Source organism: Ursus americanus, chromosome 9 (assembly GCF_024610735.1).
Source record: "Ursus americanus isolate L20-20 chromosome 9, mUrsAme1.1.p, whole genome shotgun sequence".
NCBI classification, from domain to species: Eukaryota; Metazoa; Chordata; class Mammalia; order Carnivora; family Ursidae; genus Ursus; species Ursus americanus.
Window position 1 is genome coordinate 13,144,405 of NC_142135.1, and position 25,656 is coordinate 13,170,060.

Here is a 25,656-nt window from a genome sequence, read left to right on the forward strand (position 1 = left end):
ATGGTACCCAAGAGTTTTTGGAACTCTTTATGTATATAATTAGGGTAGCCAGACTCCAGAATGGCCCCCAGTGATCTTCACCTCCCTGTATTCGTACCTTTATGTGGTCCCGTCCATGTTGAATAGAGTTGGCCTCTGTAACTCCTAGGATATTCAGAAAGGATGCATGTGATTTCTGAGGCTAGGTCGGGAAGACATTGCGGCTTCTGCCTCGCTCCCTCTTGGAATACTCGCTCTGGGGGAAGTCAGATGCCACATCATGGGGACACTCCAGCAGCCCTGTGGAGAGGTCCACATGACCAGGAACTGAGACTGATGTTAAGAGCCAGCAGTAATTAAGCCTTTGGATGATTGCCTCTGCGGCACATAACGGAGACTTCTTGAAAAATCCTGAGCCCAAACTATTCAGCTGAGTTGTCCCTGAAATCTTGACTCATGGACAATTTTTGAAGTAATAGGTATTTATTGTTGTTTTAAGGCACTGTTCGTGTGTAATTTGTCATACAGCGATAGCTGACGAATACAGGCACGATCTCGGGGTCGTGGCAGCCCCGCGTTGGGCTCCGCACTCAGCGGAGAGTCTGCTAGAGATTCTCTCTCTCCCTCCTTCTGCTCATGTGCTCTCTCTCTAAAATAAATAAATAAATCTTAAAAAGAAGAAGAAGAAGAGCCTCAAAGTAGAGTAAACGGCTCTCCCAGTCTCTCAAGCTGGACCCCTCTGTCCTTGCTCCCTGCTCTGAGCTGGGCGCCAGGAGGGACCTGGCATTTCTTCTTATCCCTTGAAAATCAAAGAGCAGAAGGGAGCAGAGCTATTAGAGTTCCAAGAATTGAAGGAGAGTGTGGAATCAATAGTTTCCTGGAAATAGTGGAAATGACTGGAATTCTAGTATCAGGAAGTAGTGAGAGCTGTCTTCTGAAATCATGCGCGGCCCAAATCGTGCTTCTTTTGGATTTCTCTTTACTCTGGATTATACCAGCCATGATGCCTACCGACTCTCTGGGGTTGGACAGGTAGAAAAAGATGGGGCATTTAGTGCCAGCAAGGCAGGGAGCTGAGTCTAGATTAATAGTCATGGGACAATATTAAAATGTGGTGTTTTTTTTATCCCCAAGGAAAAGAAATTAACTCTCTATTCTCTTCCATCCCTTCCCACCCCCTGAGAGAGGCAGCGTGGGGTTTCATAGGAAGAACACAGGTTTTAGAGTCCGGGTTATAATCCTGATGTGGTGTCACAATTGGGGATATCACTGAAACCCTGAGTTTAGTCTGCTCGTCTATCAAATGAGTATATTAGTTCCTATTTCTCAGATTCTCGTGAAGATTTCAGGACCTCATGTACATGAAAGAGGCTGACATGTGGTGGATAGGTGCCTAGTAAAACAGATTCCCATTTCCTCTTTCTTTCCATTCCTGAAGGAGACCTTTGTGACCGGGTCATAGTCTATGGTCCCTGAGAAAAGGGACTTTCCAAGGGTTTTTGGATTACCAGCTCTCTCTAGGCTTAAAAGAGACAAAATAAATAATTATCCTTTTTATATTTGTATATGTGCACATCTTGTGAGAGGGCATGTGTGTGCATGCCTACACACACACACACATGCACACACACACTGTAGTCACCAGCCAGAATGTCCCTCGAGAACCTGTCCCAGGACCCATGCCCTTTAGACGCATCCTGGCAAACAACTTAGGAAATCATAACTGCAAGTAAAACATCGCACGGAAGTCTTAATTAAAGTTATCCCCAAAGATAACCTGTAAATTACCAGTTTTACCCAAAACAAGATCCGAGAGCATTTTTTCCGAAGCTCGTGCCGTGGGCCAATGACAAATTGTCATGTTGGCCAGGCCCAGCGTCGAGGAGGACTAGACTCCGAATGAACCTCGTTAAGGAGAAGCAGTCCACCTTCTGCCCTCAGCCAGCAGGCCTCGGTCCAAAACTCCACACACTGCCGCTTGTTTGGGGCTTGCTGAGGGTTTTCGGGAGCTTTCTGCCAAGCTCGGCTTTGGGGAACCTGTGCTGAGCTCCCTCATCATGCAAGAGTTCCTGATCTCAACGCCGGGTTTGGGAGAACACACTTCGACAGGCTCTGTCCTGCTCTTCTGGGAAAGCAGCTTTGACTGTTAGAAAACGCGGTGTGGCACTGGACACAAGGGACGACCTTATCAGACCAGTGTGGGGCCAGAGAGAGACACGCTCCGCCTACCACGCACAGATGGCTCAGGAAGTTTGCCGGCCAGCATGCGCTTCTGGGGCAGGCGACCAGTGCGTTCACACAGCACCCTGCACACAGAAGAGCCCACATTTGGTTTAGTGCTCTGCTGGCACTGTCCTGAAATGTGTAATCATGTTTGATCGAGGGACCCTGCATTTTCATTTTGTGCTGGGCCCCCCAAATTACATAGCCAGTCCTGTGGACCCCTCTGGGCCTTTGCACGAACTGTTCCTTGCTTGGAATGCTTCCCCTCCACCCCACCACCACCTGCCTGGGGAATCCCTATAGTTTTTCTCTCCTTCTTCCTTTCCTTCCTTTCTAGTTTCTTTCCTTCTGTAAACACTTGTGGAGTCCCCGCTGGGTGCTCCATCTGGTGCCAGGGACCAGGAGTTTCAGGGTGGACAAGACAGAAGCAGTCCTTGTCTTCATGGTGTTTATGTCCTATGAAGGAGGTAGACAAACAAAATCACAAGGAAACAAAAAAAATGCAAATTATAGTCATTGCTATGAAGGAAATATGCTGATGAAAGAATCACAATGGCAGGAGTTTGGGGGCAGGAGGCCACCTGGGGAGATGGTCACTGATTTCAGGTCAAAGCTCCATCCAAACATCCCCTTACTCACCACTCTCACAAGAGCTGGTCATGACCCCCCTTTGAGCCTAGTCTGTACCTTGTCCCTCATTCATTTCTCTGTTTCTGTGCTGGCCACACTTAGCGACAATTATACGTGGACATGTCCATTGTTCCTTCTGGAACATGAGTTACGAGTTGCGTGAGGACTGACACCATGTCATAAGCATTTTTGTCTTCCCACACTCTTTGGGGGTACTTCATAGACACTGAAAGATATCAGATGCTTTGTTTCTCTACCAGCGGTTCTCAGAGGGCCGAGGGGGTGTATTTGCCCCTCAAGGGACATTTGGCATGTCTGGAGGCATTTTGGACCGTCATGACCTGTGCCATCTAATGGGTAGAACTCAGAGACACTGCAAAGCATCCTATAATACACAGGACGGAGGTTATCTGGCCTAAAATGTCTACGGGGCTCTGCATTCTATGGACCACACAAAATTACATACGTGGGTAATATTTTTAAAATATTCACTGGTTTTGGGGGCACCTGGGTGGCTCAGTCGGTTAAGCATCTGCCTTTGGTTCAAGTCATAATCCCAGGGTCCTGGGATAGAGCCCCACATTGGGCTCCCTGCTCAGTGGGGGAGCCTGCTTCTCCCTCTCCCTCTGCCTGCCACTCCCCCTGGTTGTACTCTCTCTCTCTCTGTCAAATAAATAAATAAAATCTTAAAAAACATATTCACTGGTTTAACCCATCCCTCGCTTTCCAGCAGGACCATACTAAAAAGGTTCTTCTTCCAGAAAGTTATCAGAGGGAGCCCCACTGTTGTTCTCAGGACACACTGCAGTGACTCCCAACCCTGAATGCCCACCCTCTCTTTCCCGCTGTGATTCCATGAGCTCATGAGCTAAGCTCCTTAGCAAGCACAGGACAGCCATGATTTCCTCTTGTCTGGCACTTTCTCTGCAGCTTCCTTCTGACCTAACATTCTCCTGATGCAGCTGAAATGCATTTCCTCCGCAGCAGATATTTCTGAGCTCACCAGGTCACCCAGGAACACGATTGGGCAAGCCCAAGAGCACATAGCTGCTGAAGGGGTTTTGAGTTGAGGAAGGAAGGAACTAAAATTTGGTAAGAGCACTTATTAGGGGTCAAGTACTTTTCCCAATCTGATCCTCAACACTGAGTTTCAAGGGAAATATAATTAGGCCTCCTTCCGCCCCCAACCTTCTAAAAAAAAAAAAATCAAGAGTAAACTGAGGCACAGTGAGTCTGGCAAGGTCACATAGTTACTAAGTGGTCAAATGTGGGTTGGCAACCCCGATTTTTTGTTCAGATGCCAGTGCATATGCCTGTTCTGTTGCTGACGTTCACAAATTACACTGTGTGTATTTTCATTATTTTCCTCCTTTGTTTCAAAGTGGGTGTGAAGTACCCTCTGGATATATATCACACCAAGGGAAAGAGTAGGTAAAGAAATCAGGGTAAGAAAAATAAGAAAGAAAATAATGATAGGAAAAATCAATTGAAGGCAAGGACAGGGTTAGTACAGAAAGTAAGTGCTTTAAGTCTTATAGACTTGCTGTAGATGGACATTAATTTGGCTCTGAGCTTCCTAGCAGCCAAGGCAAGGAAAGAAATAGCACCAGTTAGTTTTTCCTAATGCTCCCAGAGCTGAAAAGAAAATAGATATATTAAAATTAAGATTATAATCTTTGTCTCCAAAAAGAAGATCTATCTTGGCCCTGAGACAGAAGAGAAGTTTCTCCTATGGAGTCTTAAAAAGGCAACTATGGTGAATCAGCGATCTTATTGACATAGCCTGGCAGGGGCAAATTTTGGTTTAGATGTAAACACTGTTAATAAGTCAGGTGGGCAAAATGGTAACATGGTCTGTTGATGAACTGAGGGTTGAGTTAAATTACAACTGGAGTTAATTACATTTGTCAAAGACACAACGTGGGTTTTATCAGTCAAAGCAGAGTAGGTAATACTGTGGCACACACAACTCAAAAATCCTAGAGGTTTACCGCCCACTTATTGGGTGGCCTTGGACATGCAATTCAACCTGCCCAAACTTCCTCACAGGTAAGAGGCCGATTGCAAGAGAATGTACCCCAATGGGTGAATATAATTTAATATTCCATCATATATGTGGACATATCCGGTTGGGTCGGTAGTAAACACTCTCTAAGCCTCCATTTCTTTCTTTTTTTTTTTAAGATTTTATTTATTTATTTGAGACAGAGACAGAGAGAGAGAGCGGGGAAGAGGCAGAGGGAGAGGAAGAAGCAGATGCCCCACTGAGCAGGGAGCCCACACACCCTGGGACTCTATCCCAGGACCCCAAGATCATGACCTGAGCTGAAGGCAGATGCATAACCGACTGAGCCACCCAGGTGCCCCTAAGCTTCCATTTCTTGTTTGCTGTCTCTGTCCTCTCCTTCCTCCTCCCTTGACCTGTGAAGGCCCTTTGGTATATTAGAAGAGGGTGACTCTGTTTTCATGTGAAGACATTGGCCAGCTATTAGATAAAGCTGTTGGGGGCACCGGCCATTCTGTGGAGACTCTCAGGGCTGGGGAGGACTTCACGTATCATCAAATCCATCTGCTGGTCTGGTATGTGACCATCAGCCTCCCGGTCATCGTCCCACTGGTCTGGTTCTCTCACCAACCAACCGGGATAGTCTCGGAAACCGGGTATTCCAGGCAAAAATAGGACCCTTAGTGCTTTCCTGAGTTTGCTTCTTCATGCTTTGCTCCCTACTCAGCTCTTGGCAGCTTCTGCCTGTCTCTTTCCTGTGTGCTTTGGGCTTGGCTGCTGCGTACCAAGGAAAGTTTAATTACCACTGACTTCCTGCCTGCCGGCCTCCCTGCCATTAGCTTGCGATACTCTTGTTGGCATCTCATCCGAAGCAGAGCCGATATCCTGAATAATGAGCTGGAGCTCCTGCCAGCTGGTGAGGTCACTGCTCCCACCCTGAACTTGATGGCCGAGAGCCTGGAATTCAGGTACCTGCTAGGTTGGGGCTGGATATAGAATGTGCTCCGTGGATCCTCATCGTCCCTTCCTTTTACGAGGTTAATTATTATTTTTCCAGCTTATGTAAAATGCTCTTCTCGGACCGCTTGAAGTCAGGCTTTCCAACCAAATTACCTCCCACAAACACATTTTATATGGAAATATGAGAGCCACGGGGGACTGTGGGAACAGGAAAACATGTGGGTTATACTTTTTTCATTAGAACGTGTTCAAAAATTTCTCATTCATTCATTCATTCATTCATTCATTCCTCCCATGGCTTTTATTGAGCATCTTGTATATGCCAGGCACTAAGCAGGTGCTGACGATAGAGTGGGGAACAACAAGAAGGACATGATCGTTGGGGTGCCTGGCTCACTCAATTGATTGAGCATTCGACTCTCGGTTTTGGCTCAGGTTGTGATCTCAGGGGCATGAGATGGAGCCCAACAGGGTCTGCTTGTCCCTCTCCCTCTGCTCCTCTCCTCCACTCTCTCAAATAAAACAAACAAATAAATAAATATTTTTTTAAAAAGGACATCATCTTTTTAAAAAAGATTTATTTATTTATTTGAGAGAGAGAGTGCACAAGCAGGGGGAGGGGCAGAGGGAGAAGCAGACTCCCCACTGAGCAGAGAGTCTGACTCAGGGCTCGATCTCGGGACCCCAGGATCACAATCTGAGCTGAAGACAGGCACTTAACCAACTGAGCCACCCAGGCGTCCCAAGAAGGATGTAATCTTTGTCTGCTAGGTATTTACAGCCTGAGAATGGCCATCATCTCAAAGAAGCTAACTGTTATGAAGGATCAGGCAGAAGAATGAGAGTTCAGGCCTCCTGACGCCCAGCCGCTCTGACTCTCCTTTGGCGGGCAATCGTCCAGGTCCCCCCAGCTTCTTCATTCTTTGGCATGCATTTAATCCTGTTGCCTCCTTCCAGATCTCCAAGCATTTTGCAAGGATTTAGATTTCAACAGCTCTAAAATCCGTTCTCTGGCAAGAATGAGGAATGCTGTAGTTGACTTTTACCTCAGGCACAGGGATGCAAAGATGAATAAATCCAGTCCCTGTTTGCAGGAGCTTGAAATCTGGAAGCGAAAACTACAATTGACTGTGGTCAGTGCAGAGAAAGGTCAGCTCAGCCCCGGGCTTCCCTACCCGGGGCAGAGACATCAGCATTGAAATGTGGTATGATTTTAGGCAGTGGACACTTTTTAACAGGGGTAATATGTCCATATATTTTTCATATGAGAAAGAAATATAAACAACACCTCAACCCCATGTGAAATGTTTCTGTTTTCATTCGCTCATTCAACAAGTGTGTGGTGATGGTGACTCTGCGTCTGGCATTCTAGCCTCCGAGTGTCCAGAAATGAACAAACAGCTAAAAATCCCTGGCCCCCTAGATTTTATATTAAATCCAAATAAATTTAAAAAATTAAAAAAAATCCTAATAAATTATTTGAATGTAACAAATGAGAAGATTTAAAGAAAGAAATCTACAGATAAGCCAGCTTTGCCCCTTCCTGGATGAGCAACCTCAGACCAGTTCCTCAACCTTTCTGTGCCTCAGTTTTCTTATCTGAAAAATAGGGGTACTAATTATATCCTGCTCACTAACATTGTTCTGACCCTCGTGTGAGCTGACGAAGTGAAATGCGCACAGTGCCTGGAACATAATAAGCCAGGTGTACCTGTTTGTTCTTTCTTTTTTTTTTAAGGACCGGATACACATTTTGAGGATGAAGTGATGACTCAGTTCTGGAAAGCCAGGCCTAGGACATCTTCCCAAGTGCCTGGAGAGGTTGTGAAGATTCATACTTTCCAGGTTCTACCTTAGAGACCCCAACTTAGTAGACGGGAGGCAAAGCCCAGGTGTTAAAGCCCATCCCCCCACCATGCCCTCCCCTGCTACCATGAGAGGGAACCATCTGGGTCTGCTTTGGGGTTCAGACAAGGACTCCTCCTTCTAGGGTGGGTGGGGTGGGGAAATGCCTTCCTGGCTGTTATGGTAGCTTGAAGGACAAATTCACCGGCAAGCAAGCGGTTGTATTCAGGGGGATGTTTCGACAGAGGGACAGCAGGTGCAGAGGGGCGGGAGAGAGCAGGTTCAACTCAAAAAGCTGCAAGTCTCTGAGCAGGATTCGAGTGTCCAGGATGTGAGGCTGCCGGCTGACTCTGATTTGAAGATACGCTGTGGCTTCTTGTCCCCAGCCCACGGAGCGTGCTGAATCAAGCTCAGTGGAAATCTGCCAACAAGGAGTTTTTTTCAAACTGTGAGAAGTTTGCATTTTAGGGCTTAAGCTATTGCACGCAGAAGCCCAAAGCAGCTGCTATGAGAAAAACTGATTCCAAGAGAATCTTTGGTAATGATCTGCAGTCTGTCACTCTGTCCGTAGGGTTCCCTTTTACCAGCAACCCCACTCCCCTAGTGACTTCAGAGGAGCTGGAAACTGTGAAGAATCTGTTTAACTCCTTCAAGAAAACAACAGATACGCTCCGTGGTCTCATACATTTTCAGGAAGCTTGGTTGGGAGGCAGTTTGAAGGCATAAAATACCTAAGGTCACTTAGGACCCTGGGAAGCGACGTCGTTGCTCAAGACCTCAGTGTTCTCCTCTGTCCAGTGGGTATCATGTCAAGAAGGAGCGACTTGATGCGTGTGCCGTGTGCAACACACGCGTCTGGCAGCCAGTGAAAGCTCCATTAAGTGACAACAGCCTGTTAATTTTTAATCAGAAAAAGTGAACCAGCGTCCAGAAACTAAAGAAAGAGGAAGACACGGGCTGCGATTGCAATGGGGAAACTTTTCACTTGGGACTTGTGGAGAAAAAAATCGGAAGGGTGTGTAGCCAAAAGCCAAGGCTATTTGACTAAGGGCTGAAAATGTAGTGTGGCTTTCTGGACGCTGCTAATGGCATTGCACCCTAAATGCCAGAATAGAGAAATGCCTGGGTGGGGTGAGGAAGCTTGGAGATCCTCACCCCTGGAATAGGGGTGCGCGCACGATCACACACGCCTCCCCTCCCCCCACCAGCCCTTTGTGGCTGGCAGGAGGAAGGAAAGAGGAAAGGAGGCTTGGGTGGGTGGGGAGCCTGAAAAGACAGCCCTGAAAAAGGGAAGGAAGGGGGCTAGGGAGTGGTTTGCTGTTTAGAAGGCCAGAGTCGAGAGAAAACCACCTCTTTTGGGTTGAGCTCATGGCTACCCCGCGTCCAACCAGGATTATGAGGGTCTACTGCGTGCACTCCCCAGTTTAGGCACTGAGAGGGGTGTGGATCTGTGCCCCGAACCCGGTCCTGGAGGTGCCTACTCACCCGCACTGGGCTGAAGAGTGTCTCCCTGGAATTCGTGTCCACTGGGAACCTCAGATGCGACCCTGCTTGGAAATAACGTCTTTGCAGACGTGCTTAGTGAGGACGAGGTCTTGCTGCTTTAGGGTGGACTTTAAATCAAATGACTGGTGTCTTTATAATAAGAGGAGAGGAGACGCAGAAACATATACAAATACAGGGAAGAAGCCTGTGTGAAGACAGAGCCAGAGACCAGAACGATGAACCTACAAGCCAAAGGATGCCAAGGATGGGCGGTGTTCACTAGAACTAGGAAGAGGTGAAGAAGAGGCGTCCACGGAGCCGTCAGAGGGAGCATGGCCCTGTGGACATCTGCGAGAAAAAAACCCTGTTGTTGTAAGCCACCCTTTTGGGGCCACAGCAGCCCAAGGAAATTATATACGATGGAAGAGAAAATCAGAATGTAGGTACTCCCCCTTTTGCAAGGCATCCTGTCAATAGAAACCTGTGCACATCAGGGTCGGGCCCTCACTTTACGTGTTCAGTGCTCACTGATGTCTGGTTTCAGTTCAGACTGACCTCTAGTTCCAATTGACATGGAACCACTCAAGCCTGTGCAGAACTCCCACACACACACACCCCTGCAAAGGCACAAGCAGTTTATAATAGAGAGAAAATGAATAAAGCACAGCCCCCGGTGAGTAACAGAAGACCTCAAGGCTGCGAACCACCTTTGGTTAGTCAGGAAGGGCTTCGGGGCGCGTGGGGGGCTCAGTCGGTGAAGCTTCTGCCTTCGGCTCGGGTCATGATCCTGGGGTCCTGGGATCGGCCCCACATCAGCTCCCTGCTCAGCGAGGAGGCTGCTTTCTCCCTCTCCCTCTGCTGCTCCCCCTGCTTGTGCTCGCTCTCTCGCTGTCAAATAAATAAATAAAGCCCTTTAAAAAAAAAGTCTATGTAAGTCCTTAAAAAAAAAAAATCAGGAAGGGCTTCCCGCTATGAGCAAGTGTTGGCTGCAGTTTTGAAAGACTGGAGGAACACGGGCCCTCAGAAATGTCACAGGGGAAATGATGGGTGCCTCCAGGCTTTCTTCCAGGGTTCCAATTCCGACAGGACCACATATTTGCTCTGAGGTCTCAGTCTGCCTGAGGCTCTGTTTTCTCACCTGAGATCCTACCCCCCAGTGTGCCTGCAAACACCAGACCAGATCATTCACAGCAGCCCCTCCCACTCTCAAAGGTGTCCTGGTTTGTATTAAAAAAAAAAAAAAAAAGAGCACCGGGATGGGTTTTATTTTCTGTTTTTCTAATGTGAAATTGTATCATTACATATGCTTTTCAAGCAACAATTTCCCCGGAGATTCTGATACTTAGCTTTGCTACCTGAGTGAGGGTTCCTTGAGTGAGAACCACTTGAGCAGGGAGTATCTGAGTTTTTTTTCCGACAATTCAGCCTAAGACTTTAGAGCAAGACCTCTGAAGCTGGACTGACGTGGGTTTGTATCTAAGGCCAATGACCTGCTAGCTATGTGACCTTGGCAATGCATTTACCACAGCCCTACTCCCCCATCTCTGAGGGCCAGTTTTTTCCTTAATGCAATGGAGCTAATTATACTGTAATATTAAAAATATTAATAATATTTTGCCCTAATTAATGATTGCACATATTAATAGTAATATGCACTAATAATAGTGCAATAGATCTCAATACTCCATAGAATTGCTGGTTTGATTAAACGGTACATATAAAACCCTTAGCACAATACCTGTCACAAAACAACGATTTCTTAAATGGGAGGGCTTTTTTTTTCTTTTTCTTTTTCAATGAGAGTTTAAAAAAAAAATCTAAGAATTATGCTTTAGTTGTGCAGGGTTTATTTGGGTTTGATAGGAGGAAGTACTTCTAGACAGTCAGAGCAGAGACGCCACGATATCCAGACGGCCAGCTATCAGCTGTGTCGTAGACCTAAAGCCCGGTACAAATTATCCCTAATTGTAGATAATCGAAGAACAAAATATGCAGCCGATGAGACAATGAGACGCGACACAGAAGATGTTACTGCCTGGGATTTGATTCTATTTCTACCTTGTTATGGCTTTCAGCTTGCTGCCTCTTTGCCATTTTCTTTTTCTTTTTTTCTTTTCTTTGGAAGGTTATTGTTGTCTTGCCCAGATTAAGGCAGCACAATATTGTGGGGAAAATTTGAGGAATGCTCCGTCACTCAGAGCTTTTTAGTTATAAGGAACAAAAAATTCTAATGACTAGCTGAATCCTAAACAGAATTTTCCAGAAGGACATTGGAGAGCTCCCAGGACTGACAGGGACGTGGAAACAGGGTTGACACAGTCTTGGCTGGGGGAATGCCAAGAGTCTAGAGAGCCAGACAATTTGTTCTCTCCAGGGACAGCGACCAGAAAGAATGGGCTCCCACCTCTACGTTCTTTTCTTGGGTCATTCCAGTCAAGACTCAAAGTCCTGCAGGGTCCAGGGAGAAAAAGTCTGGCTGGTCTCCCCTGGGCACCTCTATGGCTAGGAGAAGCCTGCCTCTCCCCCTGAGACTCCCAAGACAGCCCACATTGGGTAAGAGGAGATTCCAAAAGGAGGTGGGGATGCCACAGGGGCTTTTAAAAGTGGGCCTAAGACACTCAGTCTGCCATCCCCACCTGCTCCTGAATGTCTGTGTGCTCTGTCCACAGCCCTTCTCCTGGCTGGACCTCAACTTTCTCATCCGGTCAGCTCACGTGATATTTGGGGGCTTATCCTTCCAGAATAGTCTCTGACCCCAGCAGCTCGGATCACCCTTCTCTTCATGTTTAAACCTTCTGCCCTGATGGTCATGAGTGACCGACTAGTCAGAGACCAGTTTCTGAAGGGCTGACCGCAGATAGGAAGACTGTGGGCTAAATTCTGGAGCAAGCACAGCTATTTTTCTAATTTACTTCGGAAGAGGTAGCAGTCTCGGTGCTTGGGAGGGAGAATTGTGAGCTTGAGAAGAGGGGGGGGGGTGCCAGGCTCCTGGACAGACAACCTCGGGAGGCCTGTCTGGCCTGTGTAATCTGGTGATGGTCAGGGGATGAGACGAAAAGTTCAGGTTCAACTATGTGCCATAGACTTTGGGGTTGCTCCCACACCTTGAGGAAGGCTCCGCAGTGCTCATCTCGGAGCCTTCCGGTGTCACAGGGGGACCTTTGTTAAAACTTCAAAGCACCTGAAACAGCCTTAAAAATAGACTGGCCCAGGCCATTGTGGGTTTTGAGGCCTTAGGACTTTCTGAAGGATTGTGGCAATGAGATATGGTGGGTGAGGAACTGGGCCGGGGAGTGGAGCAGACCTGGGCTTGAACGTCCCCTCTTCCACCTCGTCACTCGGGACCCTTGAGTGATTTATTTGATTTGTCTCAGAGTCTTTTTTCTCATCTGTAAAATGGGAATAATCCTAGTTTCCTAGTCACATGGTTGTGAAGATTCAAGAAGAAAAATCATGCATAGTGTTTTGCACAGTACTGGGCTCATAGAAAATACTTGATAAGTGTTAGTGTTGTTACTATTTTTGTTATTATTGTTATGTCCCAGTTGGAAAGAACTTAATATTTATGGTTACCTGGTCTAGGCTTACTGACCCGTGTTACAGACAAAGGTACGAAATACGAAGGGTACAGATAATGGCGGTACAGAAAGTCAGTGCTATGACTTGACCACGACCCAAGGCTATGGGGATGGTGTCACCACGACCAGAAGATCCAGCAAACATGGTGGGAATGATGTGAACTCCTCCACTGCAGTCTGTCCACAGACAATAGTCCACAAGTGCCTTCATGAGGCTCCTGGGTGATCTGGCTTGGGACCCACCCCTTGGGCTTCATCCAAGCATGTTCTCCTTGTGCTATCTGCTCTTTCTGTTCTAGTTTGCTCTGGGTTCCCTGTGCATGTCTTCCCCTCTCCCACTGTAGGGTCCCAGAATATTTGGACTGACTAACCCATTCCCACCCTCCATGTCTTGGCTGAACAAGTTCCCTGAAGCCCTAGGCTGTTAGACAACCCCCTAACACTCTGTTCTTCTCACGGCTTTGGGTGCTTAAATTTATTTACTTAATTACTTGCACTAAATTTACAGCCAGAGTAAGAAGAGCCGCTAAATTCTTGTAGGTTGGAGAATGATCCGGTCAGCCATCTTTGGAAGACCATTCCTGGGCCTTTGAGGAGATCAGACTAGAGGCGGTGAGAAGTACTAGAGACCCAGACAAAGGATGATCGTGGGTGAAAAGAAGGTGGTAGCAGCCGCAAGGAGCCGAGAGGTATTTCGGAGACGGGATCTAAAGGACCTGGTGACACATTGAAATGGAGGATAAGAAAGGGGAAGAGGGAGAGGACATTCTCCCTTACTGAATCTGAGCTACACCGTTTCTCATAAAGTACCTCTGTTAATTCTCCCAAAAGCCTTGGCAGGGAGGCTACACACCCCTGGCCACCTCTTTATTTTCTTTTCCCCCTGACAATTGGGAAAGTCAGGCTCAGAGTGGCAGAGTCATCCGGCTTGGGTCACACAGCCAGCTGGTGGCACAGCCAGACTGAAACTCAGGTCTGGGAGACTTCAGAAGCGAGGTTCCTTCAGCTCTGACATTAGTCCCCAAACCTACTTGTTCCTTCCTGTCACTTGTGAACTTAGAAAAAAATATGGGATCCTAGGCCCCCCACTCTGGACATTCTGGTTTCGTAGCTCTGAGATGGATTCTGGGAATCTTTATTTTTTAAAAAAGATCTTCACTCAATTCTGAGAGTCAGTCGGGGTTTTGAAAACACCTGGGCTCTTCCATGCAGGTCCGAGGAGCTTAGCACCGCAATTATCCCGTGAGTCAATCTGGGGAACACCTGCTCTTTCTGTGGGCCTGTCTTTTCCTTTTTTTTTTTTTTTTAAAGATTTTATTTATTTATTTGACAGAGAGACAGCCAGTGAGAGAGGGAACGCGAGCAGGGGAGTGGGAGAGGAAGAAGCAGGCTCCTAGCCGAGGAGCCTGATGTCTTTTCGTTTTAGGGATTGCCTTTCCTCCTGCTGGATAGGGCTGTCAGTCAAAGCTCTACCACAGGAAGGGGGCTGGGAACTAAGCTGATCCACCAGCCTCAGGGTGGGCATGTGATCCCAGCAGACCAGTCAGAATCCCTTCCGAGGATGCTGGCAGCCATCCTTGCCCCAGGTAGGGTGGGGAGCTCCTGACTGAGATGAGGGTGTGGAAAGAACCCTTAAGCTACTGTTTGAGCCCCTAGATCCCGCCACCCCTGGGCGTTTTCAGTTGCATAAGCTAATGTGTACTTTTTTGTCTTTGCTCTGCTTTATTATTTTTTTTCATTTGCCAATTGAAGCTTACTGGTTTATGCTGCTGGTAACATAGAGATCCCGACTGATAGACTCAGAGAAGCTATCGCTGAGGCTCCTGCTGTCCACAATGAATTACGTAGACCTCAGAGGGAGAATCCATTTAGTATGAGCTGAGCACAAAGCATAGGGTTGATCAGAGTGAAAAAGATGGATGACCCCAGGAAGTAGAAACTTAAAATGTATAGCAAATGCATGCTTGCATTCAGTCATGTGTCGATCCACTCACTCATTCACTCAACACAATTTTATGTATTAGACCTGTGCCTACCGTGCGGGGTACAATGATAGGGGAGAACATCAGAGACCCGTTCTCTAGGAGTTCAGAGCTTAGCAAGAAAGAAAGAGAAGGAAACAGGTGATTTCTAATCCAGGTGAACATGGCCTGTGAGAGAGCAAGAGCGGAGAGCTCTGGGAGCCCGGAGGAGGAGACCTGGGCTGGGCTCTGCCATCCGCTCCCTGAAGGAATCACTGTCTGCAGGAGTGGCCCTCTCTGGAATGCATCCCCCTCACCTTAGCTCCCCCGCATTCAAAGGCTGAGGGGCTTTGGAATTCCAGGCGATTGGTATCCGCTGATAAAGAGGGAAGCGGCCCTTCAGGTGGCAATGGCTGGCTTCATCCCCCTTCCTCCTGTATCTTCAACCCTCCCCCTTTCAGCTCTGCCCCATCAGCATACAACTGAATTCTCTCTTGCACCTCCAATAAGATAAAGTTGGAAGCCACTCCAGCCGGTCAAACCAAATACAAATCCTGTCTTCAGGATATAGCCATCTCTTTCCTTATCCTCACAGCTACCCATTTGAAAAGGTTAGTGAGAAACATTTCCCCTTTGCTTTAAAATGGCTCTTCACGGGCCCCTGGGGGGCTCAGTTGGTTTGCGTCTGCTTTGGGCTCAGGTCATAATCTCAGGGTCCTGGGGAGAGGTCCCTGCTCAACGGGGAGTCTGTGTCTCTCTCTCCCTCTGCCCCTACCACCTGCTAGTGCTCTCTTGCTCTCTCTCTCAAATAAATAAAATCTTAAATTAAATAAATAACATGGCTCTTCATTCGGCCATTCGTGAAGGAATTGTTGAGTCCCTGTTTGATGCCAGACGTTTATGTTGGCGCTGAGCGAGGATTTGTTGGTGAACCCATGTGGTTCCATTTCTCGGAGCAGGACAAGTGATGACCATGCAGAGTGAGAACTGTTTGGACATGTAATCCAAGCCTCCTAAGGAACCTTGTCTCAGCGGTCAGAGAATACTAGAAGGTGAGCAATGAAGGATGAGTAAAACATCAGCCCTGTAGGCTCAGGTTTGGAGGATTGGGTGGGTGGTGGGTCACCAGTGTTTTGAGCAGAGGGGACAAAGTGTCTGAAAAACCTCACAGGACGTAGGGAAACCGGAGTGATGAGGAGTCCTCCATACCAGTGTGTGGAGGACCTTGTAGGTGTCAAACAGCTTTGGACTTCATCTGAACAGTCGCGGGAACCCCCTGAGGGGGTTTAAGCAGGGGAGAAGCCTATTCATATTTGTGATTTTGAAAAATCACTGGGGTGGCAGTGACGGGGAAGGCAGTGGTTCTCCAACTTTCTCAAGCCCCAGAAGGCTTGTTAGCACACACTTTCCTGGGGCCCGTCTCCTGGGGTGCTAATTCAGGGGGCTACGTGTTTCCACTGGTAACAAATTCATGGGTGATGTTGATACCAATGGTCTAGGCATCACACTTTGGGAACTCCTGGAGAAGGTACTGCAGGAGGGCAGGATGTGGGGGAAAGGAGTGGGCAGTTGTTTGAAGTGGTCAATGGAATGAAGGGCATGAAGAAGGGGGAGGATCCTGGGGAGGAGACGTGGCCGAGAAGATGCCTCCATGTTGCGAAGTCTAATGGACCATTCTCTGCACATCCCAATGCATGTCTTTCTGCTTTTACAGAGGGCTTCCTCCTGGCTTCATTGACACCATTTTCCTCCACCTTCCCTCCATTCCTCTGATGACTCTTCTCCTTTGTTCCTCTTTCAGCATTTCTTGACCTCCAGCCTTGCTTCCATTTTCCCTGGCGGGAAGGGGTGGGGTCTTCAGCAGAGAGCTTCAACTCCATCTTGCTCTAAAAGTGTTTGTACAATCACTTAGTCTGATTACCAGTTTTCTTTGTTCTCTACCAGCCCACAGGTGACTCAGGGCCAGGACCTTATCTCTGCATCTCTTCCCACCAGTGGCACAGTGCTGCGGGCACACAGTAGGTGCTTAATAAATATTGATGAACAAATGAATAATTCCTGCTGTCACCATTTTGCCTGTTTTGTGACTGAAGGCAAGTTACTTCATCTCTCAAAATTTTCATCTCTTGAGGTATAAAGTGGGGATTAGAAATAGAATTCATCTCCTAAGTAAGGTAATGCATGTGAAGTGTTTGGCACGCAGTAAACATTAACTATTGTTGTTGTATTTATTGTTGGTACTTGTGTGCCTTTGGGAGAGGTATTGAACTTGTCTAAACTTCAGTGTTGTCACATTCGACAATCACTCTCCAGCTGGGCTGTTGTGAGGGTCTGTGAGATGGAGGGTTTGGCAGACAGTAGGTATGTAAGAAAGGTTAATTCTCTCTCCCCAAGCTCCCCCTTTCCCCACCCCCAGAGACCCCTGGCTTGGGCTTGTTTTATCTCTTGATCGGCTGATGGGGTGACAATGGGAAGAAAGTGTTGGGGTTTGTGGCTGAGCTCCCAGGCATTGTTTAAAAACAAAGAACATTCCTTTTAACCTCAGAGGATCTACATCCCATTAACACTGGTGCCCCTCAACTGTGTCTTCTTAGCGCAGACTAATATTGAAAGAAATAAAATTAAAACCAAAATGTGACATCAACTCAAGAGTCATTGAGAGTCACCTCCAACCATTTAGGCAAAGCAAATATTTTGGGGGGTTTCTTCTAAATTTGGAATTAGTCTAAATTCTCTCCTGAAGAATCTAGACCAGAGAAAGGTTATTGCTACAGTCTTAGTGGTGGGTGTAAAGTCTTCTTAGTTTTGTTTTTTTTTTTAAATGCGTCTCTGTTCTCATCCTATTAGCTTGTTTTTACCCTCCTTCTCCTTTGAAATAGGCCTGTAATGGTCTATAACCTTAAACGAGGAGTCTTCTGATCGTGTTGTGGGATACCCTTCAACATTAGCCTAAGGATTATTTACGTTGGGAGGAAATGCATCAGGGGCCCCTAGTGTGTGTGCTAAAAAATTATTATTGCCTGAGCCAATCATAAGCTATTACAAACAAGCCACAGAAAACCCCCTAACTCTTGTTGTCCTCTTTCCCAAGCTTTGTGCCAGATTTTGTCTTAAAGACCAGCAGAGAGAACTCTACTTAGGCTGGGATTTTGAAAACTTTGTTCATTTAAAAATGTGATTGTTTTTATATTGTGGATCTCCTTTGTTGCTTCCAAATGGCAGCATTGAAATCACACTTCCTTCCTCTTTTTACATTCCGTCCCTACACAAAATCATCCCCAGATCCCCCTGGGGTTAGTCATTAATTCCTGGACAGCATCCTGGGTAAGAGGCATAGTCCGTGGTAGTTCATTCCTTCCCGTATGTTCTTGACCAAATTGCAAGCTCCTCCCCTCCATCTCCAATTCCTGATTATGGTTATCTACAAAGTAGATCGAACAATGGCACAGACCCTGGGGACTCCCTGGGTTGGCTCTGAGAGCCAATTTGTGTTGGGGTCAAGATCAGCCTGACTTTCTGGAAAGAAGTTGGCATCTGCTCTGTTTTCTGACCTCACTCTTGCTTCATAAACCTGAGGGGGGGGGCGGCTAATTGGTAGTTGGAATGGCTCCCTTCCATCCCCACAGCCAAGCCCTGCATCCCTAAGTTGTTTCCTGATTATTCGGAATGGGGAATTGTTTTCCCAATGAGGAACCCTCTCTCCTATTCTGCTGGCTTGCCTGGACTTAGTGATCAAATTAACACCTTCCTTGTTCTCAAGTGAGTCACTCCAGAGCCGCACTCCAGCCACAAAGGGGCAAAGAGTGAATCTTTTAAGATCGCCCCCGCTTTTTAACACTTTGAACTATTCAACTTCTGTGGATTCTATCTCCCTTTGAATTTAGGGTATAGGGCGTGACTACATGGAACTACTAGGGTGGGACATGAGATCCAAAATAAAGGATCCAGAAAAAGACATTAAGGGCTTGAGTAAATTATTCTAGAGTTCAGGACCAAAGACAGTAATTATTTATCGATGTATGGGTGATGGTTGGTGCTGGCGTTGGTGGTGGATTAAAGTTCTAAAAAAGGGTACCGGATCTGAAGATCTACTCTGAGGCTGGAACAATGAGATAATTAGAGCAGTGAGAGTAACTTCCATTTGCCTGTGTAATGTTCTCCTTTCCGGTTCAGACCCTGGGTTTGCAAAGGCTTATAATTAATGTCTACATTCAAAAATGCCTTTTCATGTTCTAATGATGACCATGTGTCATGAGTGTCCATGTGTCAAAGAGGTTGGAAGGAAGGGGAGTTTGTAGTTTCCAAAATAATGACTCATGTGACAAAGAGTAAGTATGTTTTATTTAGTGATCCAAGCAGTAGCCTTCGGAACTGGCTGCTTCCCAGGAGCAACCGGGTGAATCGTGAATCGCATTTAACAAATGGCTAAGGTAGGAGTCAATGACTTGTGGGTTTCTCAAAGAGAAAGAAAACGTGAAACAATGAACAACAAAATTTTAACAAAATGAAATGAAACAAACAAAAGGGGAATTGATGTCCTACAGGGCTTAAATGTTGAGATTTACGGCAGTAACCTGCTAGATTGGTTGGTTTGTGAGCGACCAGTTTATTCCCACTGGCTTGTTGGCAGGGCGTTCTAGTACAGGTTGAGTGGACTGCCTGGGTTTGCATCCTGGCTCTACTGTTCATCATCAGAGGGCTTTGGGCACCTGGCTGAGTCTTTCTGTGCCTCAGTTTCCCCTTCTATTGTAGGGAAATCAACATTAGGCTGATTTCCTTCATCGGGTTGCTGTGGAATTATTACAGGGAAAATGCTTCTAAGAATGCCTGACACACAAACGGGTTCGTATTGTTATTGAGTTGGTCCATCAGACCCCAAACCGAAAGTATTCCTGACCTCAGCACTTTAGACCCAGGAGGAACTAAGGCATGACAGCAAAGTGTTAGGTATTTTTCAATGGAACAGGGACCTTAGGTTCAGCCTTTTACTGTGTGATCCCAGAGAAGTTACGAAAGCCCTGAGCCTCTATATTTCATTTTTTGTGAAACAGGGTTAGTAACTTGCCTCCTGGAGCACCATTGAGACTTGGGAGATAATCCTTGTAAAGGGCCTAGCACCTGGTAATAGCAGTCAAGCAGCAGGGGAGTAGCATGGGTTAACCCAACTAGAGTTTCTTCTTCATCTTTCTCCCACCCCCAGCCCTTACCCCCTTTGTATACTTAACTTATCTCTAACCTCTGGTGTCCCTTTGCCTCCTCACCAGCCTACTGCCTGTTCATTCTTTCACGTAGCGACTCTGGCCCTATCACAAATCTCCAGGAAGCATCTTATAACCCCGAGAAAATAAAGACCTTTAGGCCCCCGACCCATTTTAACAAAGAAAAGCCCTTGCCCTTTTTGAAATAACTTCTTTTCCCATCTTTGTAAACGCATTCCCTTGAGGGCCAAATTCTGTGAATCGGAACTGATGAAAACAGAATGGAAAGGAAAAAAAAAAAGGCAAGAAAAGAAACAAAACACTCACAACTTAAGATTTGGCTCAATTATATATTTGCCAGGTATTTTATTTTTTCTAAAAACAATAGAAAAAATCAACTTTAAAAAGGAAAATGTACTTAAATAAAAAAAATTATGGTTTATAATACATGGTTTGAATTCTTGTATAACTGCTATAAACGTTTTATTAAAGCTATTTACATTTAATGGCCATATTTACATGGGAAAATGGGGTAAACTTTACGATTTTTTAAAAACAATTCTTAAATACAAATCTGTTAAAGGAAAAAAAAAAAAAGATGGCAAGCATAAAAAAAAGTTCTTTTATGCCCAAAGTTCTATTTGAGGCAGTTTACATCATGGCTAAACCTTTCAATCCTAAGATCTAGCCTAGGTTGTGAGGTTGCATTTGAACATGCATTTGAAAACAGTTCAGATATGAGGAATTGCTACAGTTCTGTCAGAAGGAACCTTTTTCCTTACTTTCTCTTAGTAACAAATGAGAATTCATGACCAATTCCAGTTCCTCCCTCCAATAGGTGGACTTAGGCACCAGAGTTCCTTAGCTGTTCAAGTTTGTGTTTCAACTGTTCTCGCCGCTTCCGCAACAAGTCCTTTTCTGAGATGAGCTTCTGCTCCTCTGTTTGGACGGACAGGATGTACGCGGTGGCTTTTTTAAGGATGACAACCTTGGGGGCCTTTTCATTGTTTTCCAACTCCGGGATCTGGTCACGCAGGGCAAAAAAGCTCCGTTTCAGCTCGTTTCTCCTCTGGCGTTCTAAGACGTTGTGTGTCCGCCTCTTGTCGTTCTCCTCTGTGTCCGAAGACCTGGGGCTGGCGCATTTACGGTTGTTGCTGATTTGTTTCAGGACCCTGCCACTGTCCAACTTAGCCCTCTTGGCGGCCGGATAGTCCTTCCTGGTGGAGGGGGGCGCTGCGTAATTGTGCTGATGGGTGGACACATGGCATCTTTTAAGGACCAGCGGGCTATGAGGTGGTTTGCTGTGGCTTCCCGACGACGGTGACCCCGATTCTGACCTTTTGGCAGGGGGCTGCCTTTTTTCCACAGAAACGACATCAATTTCTTCTTCGTCCTCTTGTTCTTCCTCTTTAAGAAAGGAAATAGAAAACCACCCGGTTAGCCACGTTTCCTTAAAGCAATCAATGACCAGATTAAATGAATGCTGTGTAAATATAAGGCATTATTATATGAGAAAGAGCCCTGGCACCAAGTTATCCCCAGAGAACAAACTGGCCAATCCACCCTGCTCTTCTGGCCACAAAGGCAAGTCAGAAAGGGAGAATGACAGCTAGGTTTACAGCACAGACAAGAAAATTACAATTCACCAGGATAAAACGTTGATGCCAATTCTTACCTAAGACTTAATGAGGCTTTGGACACACCCAAAGCAAAGCACATTCCCAAGCACCTCCTACTTTTAAGGGATTCTACCAAGAACCTTCAGGTGTTGCAAATGATAGCTCCAAATCTCTTGGTAGGACTTTAGCAACTCCCTATTTTACTGGAAGTGCAAAAAGAAAAAAAAAAATTCTTGCGGCTTTGCCAAAAGTTGTAGGGGTGAGGGAAGGAAAAAAGTCCAATTTTGGCAAAGATTTGCTTTTAAGTGTTTAACACAGGCTGAACAGATCCCAGCTCCTCAAGCCATCAGCTCCTAAGACACCTTCACTAGTTCCCGGGGCCCGGAGGGGAAGCTCCTCTTTTTTTGTGGATCTGTGGTCCACGAAATCCCAACAGCTTCTCTCTCAGAAGGGAAGAGAGAGGCAATTCATTCACTGTCACAGAGATCAATTCTCTCTTATCCCCCTTCACACACACCCCCACCCCCCACCCCGGGGCAATTAAAATGCTTCAGAAAAGTAAGAGGGAGTGGATTGAGTTGCAAGATAAGCCAGAAGATTTAAAAACCCAAATGAAATTCCTAAGGGGAGGGAGGGAGAGGAGGGGGCTGGCCACCGGGGCAGTCTTCGAAGGGATGGGAAGGGAATCCTAAAGCCCAGTGTTCCGGGATGATGAGCTCCCAAGATCCTTCCAAATCTAACATTTCCCTTCCCAAATCTGAGAAAAGAAAAAAGGCTGGGTCAACTGAAGTGGCCAGTTGAATGAGCCGCCCGAGGAAAAATCGTGAAGAGACCCAGTCGCCCCCTTTGACAGGCCGGGAGGGGCTCCGCTTACCCGAGTCGCTGCTGGTGGTGGGCGGTGTCTCCTCGTGGAGCGCCAGGGGCTCGGGGCTGGCCCGCGGGGAGGACTCGGCCGAGGAGAGCAGAGAGTCCGAGGACGGGGAGAAGGCGGTGGAGTCCGGGGAGGCGCAGGGCTTGGGCGAGCTGCTGTCGTTGAGCGGGTAGGGGAAGACCACGGACGGGTCGATGCACTCGGAGGCGGCGGCGCTCAGGTCCTGTAGGTACAGGCTGGAGGTGGAGCAGCCGCCGGGCCCGCGGGCGGGGCTCGGGCTGCTGCTGTCTTTGCGCGCAGCCTGGTAGGAGGCCAGCTTCTCGGAGACGAGCTTGGCGGCGGCCGAGAAGCCGCTCCACATGCAGTCCTGGATGATGATGTTTTTGATGAAGGTCTCGTCGTCCGGGTCGCAGATGAAGCTCTGGTTCACCATGTCCCCTCCCAGCAGCTCGGTCACCATCTCCAACTGGTCGGCCGTGGAAAAGCTGCCGCCGCCGCCGTCGTCGTCCCCTCTGGGGGAGAAGGACGCGACTGCAACGTAGGAGGGCGAGCAGAGCCCCGAGCGGCGGCTCGGGGACAGCGGCGGGGTGGGCAGCAGCTCGAATTTCTTCCAGATATCCTCGCTGGGCGCCGGCGGCTGCAGCTCGCTCTGCTGCTGCTGCTGGTAGAAGTTCTCCTCCTCGTCGCAGTAGAAATAAGGCTGTACCGAGTCGTAGTCGAGGTCATAGTTCCTGTTGGCGAAGCTGACGTTCAGGGGCATCGCGGCAGCCTGCTGAGGGGGGCACACGAAAGGGGGGGGGCGGTCTTGAGTTAAGAAGGTCTGGGTGGGTGCCGCAGCCCGGCGCGGCGCGCGCCCCGATGCCGAATTGCTCCCCTTCCAGCGCTAGCCCCAGAAGGGGCGGGTGGCGGGGAAGGGCACCCTCTCACCCCCTCCAGGTGGCCCCCTGCTATGTGGGACACACGCTTGGTGAAGCAGCTGCGGAGCGCTCGCGGAGCTTGCGTTTCCCCCCCGGAGCGCGAAGCCCGGGGAGTCCGCCCCGCCGCCGCCGAGCGATCGAAATCGGCTTTGGCCTCCTTAAGCGGCCGGGGGAGGCGGCAGCGGGGAACACAATCTGCCAAACCCCAACACGCTGTTTTGCGCCACCTGAAGGAGAAGGCGAGAGGCGCCGCGGCGGGAGCGGCTGCGCGCGGCCCCCTCCCGCGCCGGGCCCCTCCGCGCCGCGCCCGTTCCCACTCGCGCCCTCGCCGCGCTCCTTCCCCCGCGGGCGCCGCCGCCCCTCCCAGCTCCCCCGCCGCCCCTCCATCCCCACCCCCAGCGCGCCCCCCTTTCTTCCTCCGCCGGCTTTTCTCCGTGTCTTTCGGCGGCTGGTGGGGCGAGCCCAGCCGCCGGCCGTAACACTTCCCCCCATAAATAAAAGGGGGTGTTAGATAATAACAGGGGCACCTCCCTTCAACACCCAATACGGCGACGCAACTGCGCCAGAGCCCCTGCTGCGATTCCGCGCCTGGAGCCGGGCGTCTTCCCCTCACCCGCCGAGGGTAGCAGCTGTTCTGGAAAAGCCCGAGCCCCGCTCCTTGCCGCCCCTCCGCATCTCAGGGGCGAGGGGACACCAGGGGCGGCGGCGGGGGAGCCAAGGATGGGTGCAGAGATTTGCCCTCGTTTCCCCCAAGTCCATGATTCCGGGAGAATCGGACACATCCCTGCCCAGCCTCCCTTTCCCTGGTCCCTGCGCCTCCCCAACACCCAGTCCCAACCAGTACCTCGGAAGCCCAAGATCCCTAATTTTACTATTCTTTTAAAAAGCCGAATGCCAACTTCTTAAAAGGAGCAGGGGGCGAATGGGAAACGCCGCGGGGATCGGCGGGCGGGACGCGCCGCAGTGTCTGTCTCCGGCTGTCAGAAATGCGGTAAGACGAAATTTAAATGCCCTTTCCGAGACGCGGAAAAGTCAGCGGCTGCGGAGCTCTCTGGCTCCCACACGCAATTTGTAATTCTTACTCCCAGGAGCTCAGGATGGACAGGGCTCTCTGCCCACCGTGAACCACAGCACCCCCCCCAAAGCAAAAGCAGTTAGTGCAATAAAGCAGGAATGTCCAGCTGGTCGGGGGCCGCGTCAATATACATAAGGAAAAATCTCAAAAAACGAGTTTTAGAAACGCACCCGTTGTCCCTCTGCCTTCTCCCCTCCCATCTTGACAAGCCACTCTCCCCCATCCAGTTCTGGTTCGTCCTCACTCCACCCCGAGCTACCACAACTACTCTGAGAAAAGTGTCAATAGCGCAGGAATGGCTGAGACGACACCCCAGTTCGGGCATTCGACTTCGACTCGTCGCGGCATTGCATTAAGGCGGTAGGGAAAATAAATGAAAAGGCAAATAAATCGGGGTGCTTACCGGGTTTTCCACTAGCCGAAGGAAATCCAGCGTCCAAAAAGCGGCGAGGAGCGCCTTTCAGAGCAGCCGGTCGCGGGCAGCGGCGGGGAGAAGTGTCTCCCCAAATAAGCAGAACAGCCTCTCCGCGTCCGGAGAGTCGCGCTCTCCCTCGGGTCTTGTAAGTTCCAGGGGAAAGTGTCCGCTCGCTGCAACGGGCAAAGTTTCGTGGGGGCGCCGGGGGTTGCGCCCCGTTGGCAGGGGTCGGCGGGCCGGGTGGGGTGGGGGCGGCTGGGCCGGAGGCGAAGCCCCCTTTCGCTCCGGATCTCCCTTCCCCGGGCGCCCGGAGCGCCACTCGGCTCGCTCGGCTCGCTCGGCTCTTCCACCCTAGCGGGCGCGCCCGCTCACTCCCTCTGTCTCTCGCTGGGATTACTACAGCGAGTCGGATAAAGCCCGAAAACCGGGTTTTATATTGCTAGGCACGATCCCGCCCCCCTCTGTTCTCTTTTTCCCGCCAAGCTCTGAATAGCCCTGCCCTTCCCGCGGCCGGCTGGGAGCCAGGCGGCGTTCGGGGCGCAGCGGTGGCGGCAGCAGCTGCAGCGGGGAGAAGCGCAGCTCGGGGGTCCTCGGCCGCACAGATCCTCGCATATAAAGGGCTGGTGGGCGGGGATTCGCGAGAGAGGATCTTTTTTCTCTCTCCCCCGCCCTCGGCTTTGGGAACTGAGGAGGGGCGATTCTGGGAGGGACGGGGGTGGGGGAGCGGGGAGGAGACTCAGCCCTTTCGGCCTGGCACTCCAGTGCGCCGAGCTACCGGATGTAAACAGTCAGAGCGCAGCTTGAATTAACTGCGCGCGCCTACCATTTTCTTTTGCTCGCGCTCAAACCCTCTCCTTTTCTCCGCCGCTGCTCTGGCGCAGCGCTCGGTTTGACA

The 25,656-nt window shown here is 48.9% G+C and overlaps 1 protein-coding gene across 2 annotated transcripts; it reads right to left on the reverse strand.

The window, feature by feature from the left end:
* Positions 1–20,194: 20,194 nt before the first annotated feature.
* MYC (MYC proto-oncogene, bHLH transcription factor) lies at positions 20,195–25,356 on the reverse strand. Of its 2 annotated transcripts, none has more exons than XM_045812235.2 (3): positions 24,750–25,356; positions 22,358–23,123; positions 20,195–21,271 (listed from the first exon to the last, which is right to left on the reverse strand). In XM_045812235.2, exons 2-3 carry the CDS (start codon positions 23,112–23,114, stop codon positions 20,709–20,711), a joined length of 1,320 nt encoding a protein of 439 aa, XP_045668191.1. In that variant the 5' UTR covers positions 23,115–23,123; positions 24,750–25,356; the 3' UTR covers positions 20,195–20,708. The 2 variants fall into 2 exon arrangements, with proteins under 2 accessions (XP_045668191.1, XP_045668190.1); XM_045812234.2 differs by having other exon boundaries at positions 22,358–23,126.
* Positions 25,357–25,656: the final 300 nt, after the last annotated feature.